The 16,931-nt window shown below is 33.1% G+C and overlaps 1 protein-coding gene across 1 annotated transcript; it reads left to right on the forward strand.

Annotated features, from left to right (window-relative positions):
- Positions 1-307: 307 nt before the first annotated feature.
- PDC (phosducin) lies at positions 308-16,680 on the forward strand. Its single transcript, XM_070497738.1, has 4 exons — positions 308-388; positions 10,337-10,421; positions 12,917-13,068; positions 15,757-16,680. Exons 2-4 carry the CDS (start codon positions 10,361-10,363, stop codon positions 16,279-16,281), a joined length of 738 nt encoding a protein of 245 aa, XP_070353839.1. The 5' UTR covers positions 308-388; positions 10,337-10,360; the 3' UTR covers positions 16,282-16,680.
- The last annotated feature ends 251 nt before the right edge of the window (positions 16,681-16,931 follow it).

Below are 16,931 nucleotides of genomic sequence, written 5' to 3' on the forward strand. Positions count from 1 at the left end.
GATCAAGAAAAATTTCTTGATGAGAAAAACTAATTTTCATTCAGAAAATGGCAAGCGACTTTCTGAGAACAGATATCAGTCCATGCTGGAAAGAGAGAAAATTTTTTCTCGAATAACATAAAATAAGTGGACAAAGAATGACACAAAATAAGGATTTCAAGTTCTTTGATGATTTTTAGTTTATTTGTTTGGTTTTGCCTTACTGTTAATGAATAGGCTTTGTTAATTCTCTTATGTCAATCCTATTACTTGTTCAGAGCTATTTCTGCCAGGGTCATCAATATCCAGGGAGCTTAAATCTGAGCTTAAATCTGTCCAAGCTCAAGGGGAGTTCAGTAGACAGTAGACAGGAACATAATCAAGGACACCGGGAACAGAGAACCAAACTGTGAGTCCTTCTTAATAATATAATTTAAAAAATTTTACCTTAGGGGAAAGAATAATGATTTCACTGTTTATTTATCATTGTGTGTTGTTTTAAATTATTTCAAAGTAACACTGACTAAGGATTTATCTACTCTAAAGACAATTAAATACTGCGTATCTTTTCCTCCTAAAGTGATTTGCACAGGTTATCATCACCAATGTAAATTCAGGGCAAACATGGAATTTGGAGTCTGATTTTCTAGAAAGTTAAAATAAAACCATGAATAGAGAATTAATTTTGAAATTCAAAATTTTTCAATACTCCCTTTGAGTGAAGGGATAACTAAAGGAAAGAAATGATGATTCCTTGTACTTTGTATTCGAAAATTTGACTCCCAATCTGTGAAAGGGCATATTACATTCTGTACTAAAGCACTCAGACCTCTCACCCAAACACTTAACCAGTTGTGTGTCCTTGGGCTTTTTTCTTAATTTTGTATTTTTGTGTGTTTTTCGTTTTTTTAATCTTTAAAGTGGGATAATAATGTCTGTTTCAGAAGATTATGTCAAAAATTTAATGGGACAGAAAACGATGTTTTTAAAGGAAAAGAATACAAACAGTTTGTTGATATTTTCTAAATTAGGTAAAATTTTTCTTTCAATTGTTTATTTTTCTTCTATTTCTCTCCCATAGAGGTGATAATAATAAGCCTTACAGTTTTCATCATGAAAATGAATGAGGTAGGGTTTTCCCAGGTTTTGTCACAAAATATTTTTATGAACTGAAAAAATAGCTTGTAATTATAGAATTTATTTTAAATATATAGATTTTTTGACCATTATACATGGTAGTTAGAATCACCTAATATTAAAGCTAGAAAAAAATTTTAGAGATCATCTAACTCATCATGGAAATTTTTGTCTAAATATAATGTTTATAGACTGGATTTGATATTATATGTTACTATCAAAATATATATGAACCATTCATGACAATGTCTTTAACGGAATTCAAACAAAATGTGCTGGAATTTACAAGACAGAGAGATATTCAAAACAAGATATCTGCTCTGAATTTTCTGCAAGATACTGACATTTCTGTTTTCTTAGAATAAGTAAGATAATATCTGTATGTAGTAAGAGCAAACCTGGATAGGTTAATATCTTTTTCTTTTATTAGAAGAAAGAATTCAGTTATAATTTGAAAGTTCACATTTTCCAAGAATAGTTTTTACTGATAATACTGATTGACAAACAGAGGATTGGTATTTGTTATGCATTCCTGACATACAAATTGTTTAAAAGGCTCCCTACTTCTCCCATCTGCCCAGCCTGATTTGTTGAAAAAGTAAAATTATTTGAGAAGGGTAGAAGCTAAGAAAATATTATATCTACTCTGCAATGTCTTATATCAAAGTTTCTATCACAATTCTTCTATCAAAGTTATGCACTTCAGATACTAGAGAGGGGAAAAGTAAAGTAAGGGATGTTTTTAATAGCATCAAAGTGTGTTTTATATGTACAAGAAAGAAAACTAACATTTGCTTAGTGCCAACCATTTGCCTAGCATTTATTTGTTACAGCCATTTTGAGGATAGTGTGTCCTATAGTCCACTCATGCTTCTGGGGATTTATTTTTAAAGACAACTCATTATGATACAAAAACGTAAAAGTTGACCTACCCCCAAATTAACAACTAGAATGACAAAAGATGGCAACAGAAATCCTTGAATGTTGTTACTTGTCTCTGCAAAATCCTACTCCATTAGACAACTGAAATTCAGAAAACATATATAAACCACTATGACATAAACGCTAAAAGGAAAACCAAACAGAAAATCACTTAGGATTCGTAAAATCATAGGTAGAAAAGTAAATTCATTGGAAAACAAGTATGTTACATTCAAATTACATCTTCACTGCCCATTTTCCACTTATACACACATCTTCAGAAAATCTTTTTACTATTATTATCCAGACATTTCATGTACATTTTATTAGCCTATATTTCATGACTCCAAATTAATCTCCCCTTCAGGTTTCAGATTCTTAAATGCCTTGTAGCAAACAGACCTTACTAGAAGCAAATCACAGTATTATGATAAAGGACCTTAGTCAGTAATGAGATAGGAGAATATAAAACAGTTTTGAGATAAATGTATAATATATGTGACTATGTACACACGCATATATATTCTTTGGGAGGGGAGTTAATTAGGCACAAGCAGTGCATATATGTATTTATTCCTTAATAAAACTTAGATTAGTTTGACTACATCTATTATTTTTTTTTTTTTTTTAAGATTTTATTTTTTCCTTTTTCTCCCCAAAGCCCCCCGGTACATAGTTGTATATTCTTCGTTGTGGGTCCTTCTAGTTGTGGCATGTGGGACGCTGCCTCAGCGTGGTTTGATGAGCAGTGCCATGTCCGCGCCCAGGATTCGAACCAACGAAACACTGGGCCGCCTGCAGCGGAGCGCGCGAACTTAACCACTCGGCCACGGGGCCAGCCCCTGACTACATCTATTATTAATTTTAAATATTTGGTTTTAGTATTTTAAATTTTTATTACTTATCATTTTCAATCAATAACTATTGTTTCTACCACAAAATAATGTCGAGTTTACATAATACGTTTTATATCATTTAATCTTCACACAGCCTTTTGAAGTCAACATTATTATTACTCCAATTTCACAGATAAGAAAATTAAAGCACAGAGAGTTTTAGTGATTTGCTCAAGGTGACACAGCCAATAACTGGCAGAGCTAGATTTGAACCCAAGTGTGTATGTATTAACCATTATGCTGTCCTCCCACTTGCAAGCAATGTAATACATGGTTCCTGCCCACAAGAATCTTAGTTTTTCCTTGAAGGAGAAGTCATATAAACATCAATTAGCACTTTGAGAAATTAACTGATATATTATGAGGCATAAAATCCTCTCAATATTGATATTAAACCTAAGACCACATTCCTCTTACTAAAAATCTCTAGTTCTCAAAGTCACTAAATAAAATAGTGGGGTAGGGTAAAGAAAGAGGAAATTACAGTTTGGGTGAAATCATTAGAGCTACCTTTATGATTTGAGAGACAATGGAGGGCTCCACAAGCTCAGTAATAACTCCCAAGATCTGACATGGTGCTGTCAGACCTTACTGATGAGAAATTCCCACCACTAATCACTTTTTTTATTAAGAAAGAAAAAGCAGAACCGTTTTCTACAGGAGCCCAATGTGACACTGGGGAAGACAGTCATGGCAGGGGTTAAAACGTCTGACGTAAATATATTAGCACTGGTGAGAACATTAGCCTGGTTTAGTTGATCAGATTAGCTCGCAGTCACCTTGGAAAACACAGCAGAGCAGAGATCTAAGGAGATGTGCGTTCAGAGGTAGAAAAGGATAGCACATGAAGCCCTGCAAAAGTGAGCAGCATACAGTGCGATACCCTATGGAGCACAGATCAAGACACAGAATCCAAGTTTCTATTAAAAGTGAAGGTGAAGCAGAATTTCTATAGATTTTTCTCCACCTCGCAGTTTTGCTTGGTTTCAGCCATCCAATAATACAATATATTCCAAGTATGCCTTAAAGGTAGATAATTTGCTAAATTCTACTTTAGTTGAGTTAAAGAATTATTTTAATCAAGCACTTCAGTATGTGATTCCCAGTCAGTTATTTATATCCCATGGCTAATCATGTTCAGACACAATAAAGTCATTTTAGTACAGTAACTTCTCTGAAACAGCTTCCTACTCCACGTGTTTCGAGAAGGAAACATATGCATTCAGGTATAAAAGAGAAGGAAGATTATTTGTTTTAAATTGCACAACAAAAAAAATTATCTTATTTTGAAAATTTTACATTGGATCCACTTCAATGCTCTCTATTTTCTGCATTATGTCCATGGAAAGATGTCATGCATGTCACGGGTAGAGAGGTAATTTTAACGTTTGGTTGTGTAACGTCTTCACTTTGTACTTAGCGAAACCAGTATCAGAATATGGCATGTAAAACCTTTAATTACAATTAAAAATTTAAAAAAAGGAATGAAAACATTTACCTGAACCTCAGCACTACTAAATAAAACAGAATACTTCTAGTGAGCTTTTTTCTCCCTGGCACTTACACCTTTTATTTCTCAATGGAAAATAATAGTTATTGAAATGCTTAAAACAACTTTTTTTCCTCTGTGCAGAAAATATTGCTATATGATGTATTCTTGGGTGTACTACTAGTTACTTCATCTAACCTAGACTAAGGTGAACCCATATACTCTATCCAATGTCTATGTATCACTCTCCTGATTTACAGTTTTAGAGCAATAGTCTAGATTCTATTGCAGTTAGTATAGGACACCAATATTTTCCTTAGGACATCAGAACCACCCAGTGACTAGCCAAGGAAATAACTGGCATTTGTATAACCTGACATGCAGGGGCTTTCTGGCCTATATTTTTGTAGGACCTTCTGTGGTATCCCAGCAATAGGGTCCAGAAGCAGGCAAAGAACTAGTGAAGGATCCAAAAAATGGACAAGTTAATCCTAGGTATGCCTCTTTTCCCTAACTGCAATTCTTAGAGCATAGATGGGGAACCCTGAGAATTCCAGAGGCTCCAAAGCTTTAGAAATTAAGGAAAAGGCAGGTTATATAGGCCCAGAGCACAGAAATGGTAGCCAGCATCTACATAATTTAGATAATTCGTTACAAAAGTCAGAGCCAGGTGCTATGGACTGAACTGTGTACCCCCAAATTCGTATGTTGATGACCTAACCCTAAATGTGATGGTATTTTCAGATAGTAATTAATATAAGGAAGTAATTAATGGTTTAACGAGGTCATAAGGGTAGCGCCCTGATCCATAGGATTAGTGTCCTAATAAGCAAAGACACCAGAGAGCCTCCTCTCTCTCCACCATGTAAGGACACAGTGAGAAGGCGGCTGGCTGCAAGCCAGTAAGAGAAGGTTCACCAGAAACCAACCCTGCCAGGCCTTGATCTGGGACTGCTAGCCCACAGAACCGTGAGAAAATAAATTTCTGTTGTCTACGCACCGAAGTCTGTAGCATTTTGTTACAGCAGCCCAAGCAGACTAATGTACCAGGAAACTGTGTTTTATGTGATTTTTGACAAATAGAAAAGTGGCAGAAAGTTTGAAAGACTGAAATGTCAGTTTTGAAAGATAAACCACACATTGAGAAGATTTTTATATAAAATAGGCTACATAATATTGGGACAAAGAAAATAGGCTTAATTTTAGAAATTGATCTTAAAGATTGCTGCAGCCATAAAATTGTTACTTCGATTACATTTAAAAATTCAATTACTATTCTTTTAAGTGTAGTATTTAAGTATACAATTAAATATATAAGTATAGATATAAAAGTATAGAATTAAGTATAGAATTTAAGTATAGAATTAATTCTTTTAAGTGGTTGATGTGAGCCCATGAGTGAAATATCTCACTTTGCTGCAGAAATCTCCACACAAAGCTCAGGGTAAGGTTTCCATAATTTTGCTACACATGCAAGAGTAGTTCTATAAAGAGCATTTCCTAATTTTATTTTGATACATAAATGATATATATTGCCTATTACACTTGCTTTTATAAATGATCCAGAGACATAGGACTGATGATAAATTCTCAATCAATATGTATGATTGTCAAGAACCAACAGCAGGCAAAGCCATATTCTCCTTTGTATTAACTTTCCAGAGTCATTAGCAGTCATTCAGAATTAATTCAGATAACTTGAAATTAACAGACTTTTCTATTACATTCAGTATAAACTAATGAAGTTTAATTCCTAATAGAGAAATATGTCACTCAAATAAGTACTATCTCAAGGAATTTAGGGACGTGGTGACTTATTGATTTGTTATTTTCCATATCCTTATCTTGGTTTTAATATTTATACAAAAATTAGGTTGGTTTGTTTTGATAATTGATGCATTCATTAAGTATTTCACTGAAGAGGTGATGGCACAGTGGAAAAAAAACAAGAATTTTGGAGATTTCAGAGTAAGTGAAACCTGAATTTGAAACTTGCCTCTACGAAATCCATACTACCTCTCTGAGCTTCTGCAACTCACTTAATCTCTCCGAGCCTAAAATCCACATCTGAAAAACAGGGATAATAGTCTTGTGAGAATTAAAAATAGTGTATATAAAGTACCTGGAACACAGTAGGTACTTTATAAATTGCTCCTATCATTTGTGGAGTTTTTATAACATGTGAAACAATTATAAGAAGTAAGACAATGACAAATAAAAACTCTGTCCTCAAAGAACTTACAGTAGTGGAGAAAAAGACCTGTAAACATAAGTCTTAGAAATTGTTGTGGATGCTAGGAGAGAAGTCAGTCTAGGGTACAGAGATGAGATGATCCCGTTATTTGAAAATTTACCAGTCAACTACAACAGTTCTAGTTCAGGAACACTGAGAATCTGCAATCCTAAACTAGATATTCTGATTAGATTAGATCGACATATTTGAAATGATTAACAAATGTCATCACAGTATCATGTGAACAAGGATAATGTTGATAATGAAATATTTTAGGGGTGGATTTGGGTTTTTTTAAAGAGTCCTTTAAAACTAATGTTTAAGAACTTTACTCCTTTTCTACTCTAGATCATCACTATTATGTGTGAAACAGGAACTATAAGCAGAATTGATTAAAATTGTCTCATTTTATTTTTTAGTAATTATTAAACTACGGTTGGAAGGTGTTAAAGTTTTGAGGACAAAGTCTGAGAAATGTTATCCCATATAAGTCATTGTTTTAAATTACTATAAAAATCCCAAATTAAGAGGAAAATAAAACCTTAACTTGGTAGAACTATATTTTAAACTATATTTCTCAGCCAATATTAACTTTTTACTTTTACTTTTGAAGAGTTTGGTAGTACCCTTTTGAATGAATGATATTCTGTCAGAGGTCATCCAAAAATTAACAGTTTTTATTAATTGAAACAATATTATAACTGTCTAAAATCACAAAAGAACAACATCACAGATTTTTACAATATGTAAGATGGAAAATAAAGTAACTCTTGAACCACAGTAAATATTGGTGAAGGTAGCAGTTTTTTTATCTTCTTGCCCTACTTTATCACCAATTTCCAATCACACACAGAGGAGTTTACTATCACCCAAAGTCTTGTAATAATCCTATTGTTATTTTGAATCCTTTAACCTAAAGCAGACATGGTATTTTTTTAACCACTAATAATACCATTGCAAACCAAATGTTGACCATATTTTTTAAATGACTTTTATATTGTATATACAAACATAAAAGATATATTTTTACTTTATTTTGCAAACTCACATAACACTTACTATGTGTCAGAATCTAAGCACCTTCCAAGTACTAATTCGATTAATTCTAGGATACTAATGCAAAGACTGAAGAAGATAAATTATTTGAACAATAATATTTGAGAGTGAGTTGATGACAGGGGATATTAACAGGATATATCAAATATATCAACAGCTAATTACACTCAACTTGTGTCTTCCTCTAGTGTCTTCAAGCAGTGCAAGCAATATGCTCCATGTGTCAAGATTTTTCTTCCAATTTCTGTCTCTGTTCACAGGTTCTCCTAGTAGTAAACAGTAGTAAATTTCACCAATCTTTGTGCCCTAACTCAAATGAAGGGATTAGGTAAGGATGGACTCTGTCTTTACTAACTAGGCAACTCAGCTGACATGTCTTAGTATTTGTGAGTGCCATACTGGAGGAGTGTTGTTTTTGTAATTTAGAGCCCAGGGAAATGCCTAGCACATAGTCTATTCTTGACATATACTAATATCACATACATTAATCAATGAATCAGGTTTTTTCCCAAGTAACTGGATTACCTTTTCAGTAAAAAGAGTATTTGAAATTGGCAAAAGCCTTTTTGAAAAATGAAATTTTTTTCTTCATCAGATTTCCAAATACATTGGCACGAAGCAAGTCAGGAAGCAAGCTATGCTTCTGTCTCTTCAACATCTGAAATGAAATTATTTTTAGATTTTCTTAAACCTTATGTATATTTATTTTGAATAATAGCTACGCTAAATTAACTATCTACTCTTGCAAAACAAAAAGACTGGCTGAGTGTCCACTTTCCTAGGGACTAAGCAGCTATTGAAGTTATCAAATAAGTTTCCATTACTTTGTTCTTTAGTCTTCTCTTGAAGCAAATTAATAATATTCATTTTTCTTAGATGCAAAAATTATTTTTAAATAATTTCAGTAAGCAATTAAGTAGCTTCTCTTGTCCAACATTTACTTATTTCCATTTTCCTTTATTCCCATTTTCCTTTATTCTTTCTCATTACTAAGTCCATTTAAATTCAATATTCTTCATTGCACTTCTACTTGACATAAATATTGGAGAATGGATTGTTATTCGCTTGACAGACTTTTCTTAAAACCCTTTTCTTGTTCAAGGAAGTAAAATCAAATTGGCAAAGACATTTGACCTCTAGTGATTCCAGGTAGGGATTGTCGTGAGGGAAACAATAAAATTATGAGACCAGTCCAAATGTTGGGAGCAGAAGTCAAAGTAAAAAGGAATCAAGACAAAGATTTCTGGTTTACCATTCTGTGCCTTGGGAAAGCACCAAACAGACCAAGTCCAAGGCTGAAGTGCAAATCAGTAAAAAACTAAGATGGAATCAAAGCACAAGCTGGACGATATCATTGCTTAATACTGACTTCGAAAGAGGCAAAGGGGAAAAGGTGGAGGAAGAAGGAAGAGTAAAAAGATATATATCAGTATATCCTCCCTGACTTGGAAATTTCAAGAAAATCACAACTCTGTGGACCCCATAGGCAATATGCTAGTATAAATAATAATAGAGTTTTCCAGATAATGGAAAAATAAATAAGCAAATAGCTTAGATTTAGTGTGAACCAAGAACAAATACATTCTACATGAGGGCATCAAGGAGTTTCCTATGAATAAAACTTCATGTGCTTTTGGTAGATTTCGTGATGTATTTTAGCTTCTCAAAATTCTGTAGACATAAATACTGGTTGTTTTCATTTGATTGGTGGATAACATCACCAAAACTTGCTTTATGGTATGGAAAGAGGTTGTGGTGGTAGATTTATCATAAGACTGTTTCTTAGATCATCATTGTTTAAGGCCAATTTAGAAGCTGGATTTGTCCAACTAGATCGAGAAAAATGACTCTATTATAGTATGTTAACTTCCAAATGGTGTAATAGTTTACGATTTGGCTCTAAAATCAAATCCAGATTCAAATATTTGTTCTGCTACTTACTATGCGATCTTGGGCAAGAAACTTAAATCCCCTGTCCTTCAGCTTCCTCAGTTGTAAAATGGCATTCACAACTGTCCCTGGCACATATGTCTGTGTGAGAATTAAATTATTTTGACACATAGAATAATTGGAACAATGACTGGCACATAGTAAGTATTCATAGTAAGTATATAACTATTAATAATTAAAACATTCTTATATAAAATATTTGGATGTAATTTTATGAAATTAGGTAAATAAAAGTAATAAAAAAGAAAAATATTACACTGTAAGTAGTATATAATTATTAAAACATTTTTATTATATAAAATATTGGGATATAATTTTATGAAATTTGGTAACTAACAGTAATAAAAAAATTTAAAAGGTGAATAAAAAATGTTCACTAAGTACACAGACCTAAACTGAAGGCTTTTTAAGTAAAAGAAAAACAAACTATGACTTATGTAAAATCCTTAGGTTCAGAAATCTTTAATAATATAAGTATTAAATTAATGCTGTTTTATGATGTAGACAGAAACATTCTAAACATTTCATCACTTAGTGATAACCCTTAACCTACCACGGAACCCGGCAACAGGAGTATATACATGTATGCGTGTGTGTGTGTATATATATATATGTATATACGTATTTATATCCTAGAATTCATCTATCATCATTACTTCTTTGTTCCTCCTATAGATTATATGAAATCCAACCCCTAAAATGGAAGAAGCCAGAAGACAAAGCTTGGAGGAAGACTTTGAAGGACAGGCCACACATACAGGTAAGCAAAGCTAGAAGAAAAAAGTAACTACTAAATTAAAATTAAATCCAGAGATCTCTAATTTTCTTATGGCTACTATCCAGTTAAAATTTAAGTAATATCTTTGAATGATTTAATAGAATCATCTGAAAAATATTTGAGTGGGTAAATTAATTTGAAATCAGATACTCTTAAAACAGTTTTATTTAGATGTCAAAGAATAAGAAAACCACTGATTATTGAAAATTTCCTCTTGTCCATCTATCACATGACCTCTCTATCTACACTATAATTAAGCCACTTTCCTCTCTTCTCATTCCCAACACTATGGACTTTCCTCACAATCGTAAACAAAATAAACCAAAAGGCAAATAAACAAATTGTTTTTAATTTTAATTTTTTGAATCTGAAAAAAATAAGGGGAGCGATACAACATTCTTAAATCAAATGGATTTCGATATTCCTCCAGAAAACCTAAGACTTCAATTCATTTCATCGAGAGCTTGTTTTCTTAATCTGTTAAATTGTGTGTAGCTATCTATATACCACTACTGAGACTTTAAAAGTCAAACGGCATGGCTTACGTTTTTAAAATCAGGTTTCTCTTAACTCTATTGAATCTTGACTAACATTTCCTTCTCTCTTTTAATAATATGAATTGGAACCTTTAAATTTAGCCAGAAGTTCGAACGAACTCATATGAGTACTAGACAAAATGCATGGGAATTCATTTTATGATGGCAGTGTGAGGAATATCTTTCTAAGTATAACACAAAACCAAGAAACTATAAAGGAAGATTGATAAATTCAGCTATAGAAATGGAAGAAGGAAAGAAGGGAGGAAGGAAACGTCTGCTGTCTGTTAAAAGCCATCTAGGAAAAAAATCCAAAAAGCATTTAACAAATTGAGGAAAACCTTTGCAACTCAATTGACAGACAAAGGGTTAATTTCCTAATACATACTAAAAGCTCCAACAAATCAATAAGAAAAAAACCCAACAACCAAATGGAACAATGGGCAAAAGACAGAACAAACTATTCACAGAAAAAACAAATGGCACTTACAAAGTTAGAACTATAGTTGCAAAAGTGTGCAAAAGTAAAAAAGTTTAATAATACATTTTGGAAAGAGACATCCTTATACATAACTGGTAGGAGTGTAAATTGGTACAACCTCTGTAAGGGCAGTTTAGCGATATCAAAATTAGAAATGTATATACTCTTTGACCAAACAATTTTATTACCATAACCTATAGATAGACCTGCACAGATAGAAAAAAATGTACGTGCAAGGTTCTTCACTCAGAATTATATGCCATAGGAAAAAAGTGGAAGCAACAATGTACATCAATAAGAAACTAAGTAAATTAATGTCTACACAATGGAATACCACGCCTCCATTTTTAAAGAAAGAAGGAATCTCTTTACATATGCATGTGAAAAAATCTCTAAGATATATAATGAAGTAAGAGGAAAGACAAGGTGAGGAAAAGTGTGTATAATATACTACCATTTGCAAAAAACAGGAATAAAAAAAGATTCTATTTTCTACACACATAAACACATGCTTTACACATGCATATTTTGTATATATGGAAATATCTAGAAGACAAAAACTACACAAGTAAACAAAAAAATTCATTAGCTGAATATAATTAATATAAATAAATTTATCTTAAAATTATATATTATATAAGTTAAAAATTATTAGGTAATATGTAGGAGAGAGACTACACCCACAAATATAATGCAATATTAAAGTATGGATATGGTTAAGCTTTAGTGAAGAATATTTAAAACTGCATATTTTCAAGAATTTAGACCTTCCTCCAAGCATTATTATTATTTATCAAGGCAATTGAACATCAGAATTATGGCTGGATCATCCTTGATTTAACTAATTTTCTTAAATATGCAAATCCCACTCTTTCTATATTTGTAAAAGACTCTTAGAATCTTAGAAGGAATTGAATGATTATGTTACAATTTTCTTAAAGCCATTTTAGTTTTGTTAATTGAGGTCAGGCCTCCTTCTCACTGGTTGTTTTTCATGTGCTATTGTTACTGTTGTTTTCTGAAACTTGATAACATTTCAATTTGCTTCCTCAACAATCCTAGTTTCCTTTGTTAATAGTGTGGTGCCAATTTTAGTTTATTGCTGAAGCTTCTTCTTGAATAAAAATGCTATTTTCTAAAATTCTAGTTTTCTCTGTATACTCTAATTTTTAAATATCTTTACTCCCAAATTTTGCCAATAATTCAAAGTGCATAATTTGTATTTTCATTAATGCAGATGTTTCAGAAACATTCTTTGCCAAAACCCATTTAACAAGACTAATGAGGGAGAACATTTTTACGAGCAGGGCAGTTAGAAATTTCTAGCCCAAACAAGATGTTTGTTTCTGATGCAGAAGATGACAAGTCTATTTCCATGGTGATACATACACAAATTTCAGTTGTATAAGTAGCCCTTTAAAAATAAAAAGGGAAACAATTTATTTTTAATTTTATTCCAGGACCCAAAGGAGTAATAAATGATTGGAGAAAGTTTAAATTAGAGAGTGAAGATAGTGATTCAATTCCACCTTGCAAGAAGGAGATTCTCAAACAAATGTCCTCTCCTCAGAGCAGAGATGACAAAGACTCAAAAGAAAGATTCAGCAGAAAGGTAAGATAAGGAAAAACCAATAGTAAATAATTTACAATGTGTTTTTAGTGTAAATAACTTTAAAGAATCACTTTAGAAACATTATAAAATACAGACATATTTCAAAGATATTTATTACAGTATTGTTTGTACTGGCAAAAAAAAAAAGTAGAAATGAAGTCAATGCCTATGAAGGCATTCCATACTAAGAAATATGTGGCAGCTATTAAAGAACGAGTTACAAATGCATGAGTTGACTTAGAGGCAGTTCCACACTATAAGAAAGCAAGATACAGAGAATGTTAAATTACATATATGATCCCATTTTCTACAGCAATGAAAAAAATACCCCACTGAATATGTTATTATGCTTATGTGATTATATGAGCATGTATGTAGAAAGGTATGGAAAGATTCTCACTAAGTTGACAATATCATTTATTTGGAAGAGTGGGATAGGTTGAGAGTTCTCAACTTCCACTTTGCAAGGAGGAGGGAGAAAGTAAGCAGAATAAGCCACACTTTTTTTAAAAACATATCCATGATTTTTTTTTCTGGTGAGGAAGATTCACCCTGAGCTAATATCTGTGCCAATCTTCCCCTATTTTGTACATGGGATGCCTCCACAGCATGGCTGACGAGTGGAGTGGGTCTGCCACTGGGATCCAAACCTGCAAACCTGGGCTGCCAAAGCAGAGTGTACAGAACTTTAACCAGTTGGCCACAGGGCCAGGCCTCATCCATGATTTTTTTTTTTAAAGCAGTATTCAGAAAAAAAATCTCACTTATTTACTTGTCATATAATACGTATGCCTATGTGCATAAAGAGATACGTTAAAGGTGATCTCTAAAATGTTAATAGAGATTATCTCAGAATATTAAAGTGGTGAAACAATTGAATTTTCCCATCTGAGGAATTGTAACAAAATCTCCTCCATTTGTTTTAAAGTGATGTGAAGAGAAGAAGAGAAAATAAATGTGAAAAGTGTTTTGAAACATGTAAAATGCTATACAAATGAGAGGCATTATAATTATTAAAGCTATCGTTCTACGGTTAAGCTTTAGAAATGCATCTGAACACCTAAATGTCTATCTGCCTGATTATGTGAATGGAACAAGTTTTCATAAGAATGCTCAAATGCATGTGTAAATTAATATCTGTATAGTTCAGCCTATTAAATTAACAGAAGAATGGCAGCAACTTAAAAATTATACGAAACATTTAACAATTTTTAGCATTAAAAGAAATTGAATTGGGACAATAATCTTAAAGCAGAAAAAATAATATAAGAAAAAGAAAGAGGACATTAGAAAAATAAATGTGAGGCAGAAACAAAAGAAGGAAGTAGTAAAAGCACCAGATATTTCTACTTAACCTGAATCTTAGTATCTTCTGCAAAATGAGAGTCAAAGTACCTACTTCATAGGTTTGTTGTGAGGATTAAGTAAAATAATCTATGTAAAGTGCCTAAAACATAGGTTTTCCATAAATACTAATTTCTTGCCTTCTTGGTTCTCTACTTTAAAAATTGTCAGCAGTTGCTACTTGATAAATCAGCGGCAGCTGATCCCCCCGGGGAGCCGTCCAACTTCCATGGTTCTGGGCTGCTCCACTTCTCTTAACCATACTATGTCCCATCTTTGCTCCCTTATATCTTTTTGTCTTTAAGGGTGTTCAACATTTTATTGAATAAGTTAACTATGGTATAGCTATGAAGAAAGGTTCCACAGGTAATTTTATATGCCAGCTGTAGTGAAAAGTAGCTGTCTTGGAAGATAGAAGTTAGGTCTTTTCTCTAGCCTAAGCCAGTGGATAAGAACACCTGGAGGGCTTGTTTAGACATGGCACACTCGGCCTCACCCTTACAGGTCTGATTCAGTAGATCTGGGGTGGTGCCCCAAAATTGGCAGTGCCCAGAACTTCTCAGGTGATCCTGATGCTCCTGGTCCAGCATTAATCTCTCGGCTAATTTGATAAACTCCAAATAGTAGTAAAAGCTGTCTTACTTGTATTCCATCCTACATAGTCCAGAAAATCAATAAGTGATAAGATACAATCTTTTCAATAGCTTTTGTGGAGGATACACTAATGTCCAAAGGCATTTGTTGGGGACACATTTAAATGCGTGTGCATGTGCATGTGTGTGTTTGTATACATTTTTTTTTTTAATGAAAGTCACTCCAGAGTGGCCCTTGCTAGGGTTTTTTCACCCAAAGTGATGGGGAGTCAAGTGGCACATTTCTGACTGAAATCACAACCATCTCATGGCTCAACTATATTCGGAAATAGTAATGCATGCATTTAATCATGAAATAATTACTGAATCCCTTTTATGTGCCAGATATTGAAGAGTGACGACTGAGACAAATTCCTGACCCCGTGGAACACATCACTTATAAAAACTATTAAACAATTAAACAAATAAATGTATAATACAATATAAGGTAGTGTTTATTGCTATGAAGAAAAATAAACTAGTAAAAGAAATAGAAAGCATGGGGTGGGGATTCTTTTAGGTAGCATAATCAAAAAAGGTGACATTTGAACAAGGCTTGAAGGAGGTGAAGGAGAAGCCCACATCATGAGTGGGGGCAAGGGCGTAGAAGACAGCAAATGTAAACCCCTTGAGTTGAGAACGGCTGTGGTGTGTGTAAGGTACATGAATTTCTGACTGAATGATGTCTACCATTTCTTTTCTCTACTCCCAGATGAGCATTCAAGAATATGAACTAATCCACCAAGACAAAGAAGATGAAAATTGCCTTCGTAAATACCGTAGACAGTGTATGCAGGATATGCACCAGAAGCTGAGTTTTGGGCCTAGATATGGGTTTGTGTATGAGCTAGAAACTGGGGAGCAATTCCTAGAAACCATTGAAAAGGAGCAGAAGAGCACGACAATCGTTGTTCACATTTATGAAGATGGCATTAAGGGCTGTGATGCTCTAAACAGTAGCTTAGCATGCCTCGCAGCTGAATACCCTATGGTCAAGTTTTGCAAAATAAAAGCTTCTCATACCGGTGCTGGGGATCGCTTTTCCTCAGACGTACTCCCCACCCTGCTCGTCTACAAAGGTGGGGAACTCATAAGCAATTTTCTTAGTGTTGCTGAACAGTTTGCTGAAGAATTTTTTGCTGGGGATGTGGAGTCTTTCCTAAATGAATATGGGTTACTACCTGAAAGAGAGATACATGCCCTAGAGCAGACCAGCATGGAAGAAGATGTTGAATAAAGATTCGGTTTGTCAATATCTCACCTTTCTCCTTTACACAATGAACATTGATTTTGGTAGTATCCATATTCTTTTAGAGAACACCAAGTATGGCCATGGCTATTCTAACTTGGAAAAGAAATCAGATTGACACTAAAATTATGTGATTAGCATTTCTTAGTATTTAGTTATTCGAATTGATATAATGTTTTACTACAAAACTTATAGTCTTCACCAACATATTAGTAGACAGAGGATATGTGTAACATTGTGACAGTTTTTAAAAATCCCCTTCAAGTTATGTGTTGACTTTTTTACTCCCTGTTTTTTCCTCAGTGTTATTATTTGGGCTTTTCAAATTATATTACTAATTATAACTTTGCTTGTGTAATAAAAATAAAGTCTCATGAGGAAATAAATTTTCTATTTGAAGTCTGTTTTTTCTCAAATATTACATAATCCAGGCCCCCAAAACATTATATAACCCAGAATACAAAAAAATTATCATTCACTAAGCATCTTACATTGCAATCAAACTAAAGCACAAGAAACAAAAACATTGTGCCACATTACTGGTAGTGACATGATGAAGTCTATTCAGAAATTGATAAATAATAATGCACACCCGAAATTACACAAGGCTATAAACCATTATGATCTCAAGAAAATTA

The sequence above is a fragment of the Equus asinus genome, chromosome 25 (assembly GCF_041296235.1).
Source record: "Equus asinus isolate D_3611 breed Donkey chromosome 25, EquAss-T2T_v2, whole genome shotgun sequence".
Lineage (NCBI taxonomy): Eukaryota > Metazoa > Chordata > Mammalia > Perissodactyla > Equidae > Equus > Equus asinus.

Excerpts from the sequence above, each read along its gene's own strand:
- PDC (XM_070497738.1), top strand. The coding sequence starts at position 10,361 with ATGGAAGAAGCCAGAAGACAAAGCTTGGAGGAAGACTTTGAAGGACAG. Across the intron at positions 10,422-12,916 it reads AGGACAGGCCACACATACAG|GACCCAAAGGAGTAATAAAT; the intron begins GTAAGCAAAGCT and ends ATTTTATTCCAG. Across the intron at positions 13,069-15,756 it reads AAGAAAGATTCAGCAGAAAG|ATGAGCATTCAAGAATATGA; the intron begins GTAAGATAAGGA and ends CTCTACTCCCAG.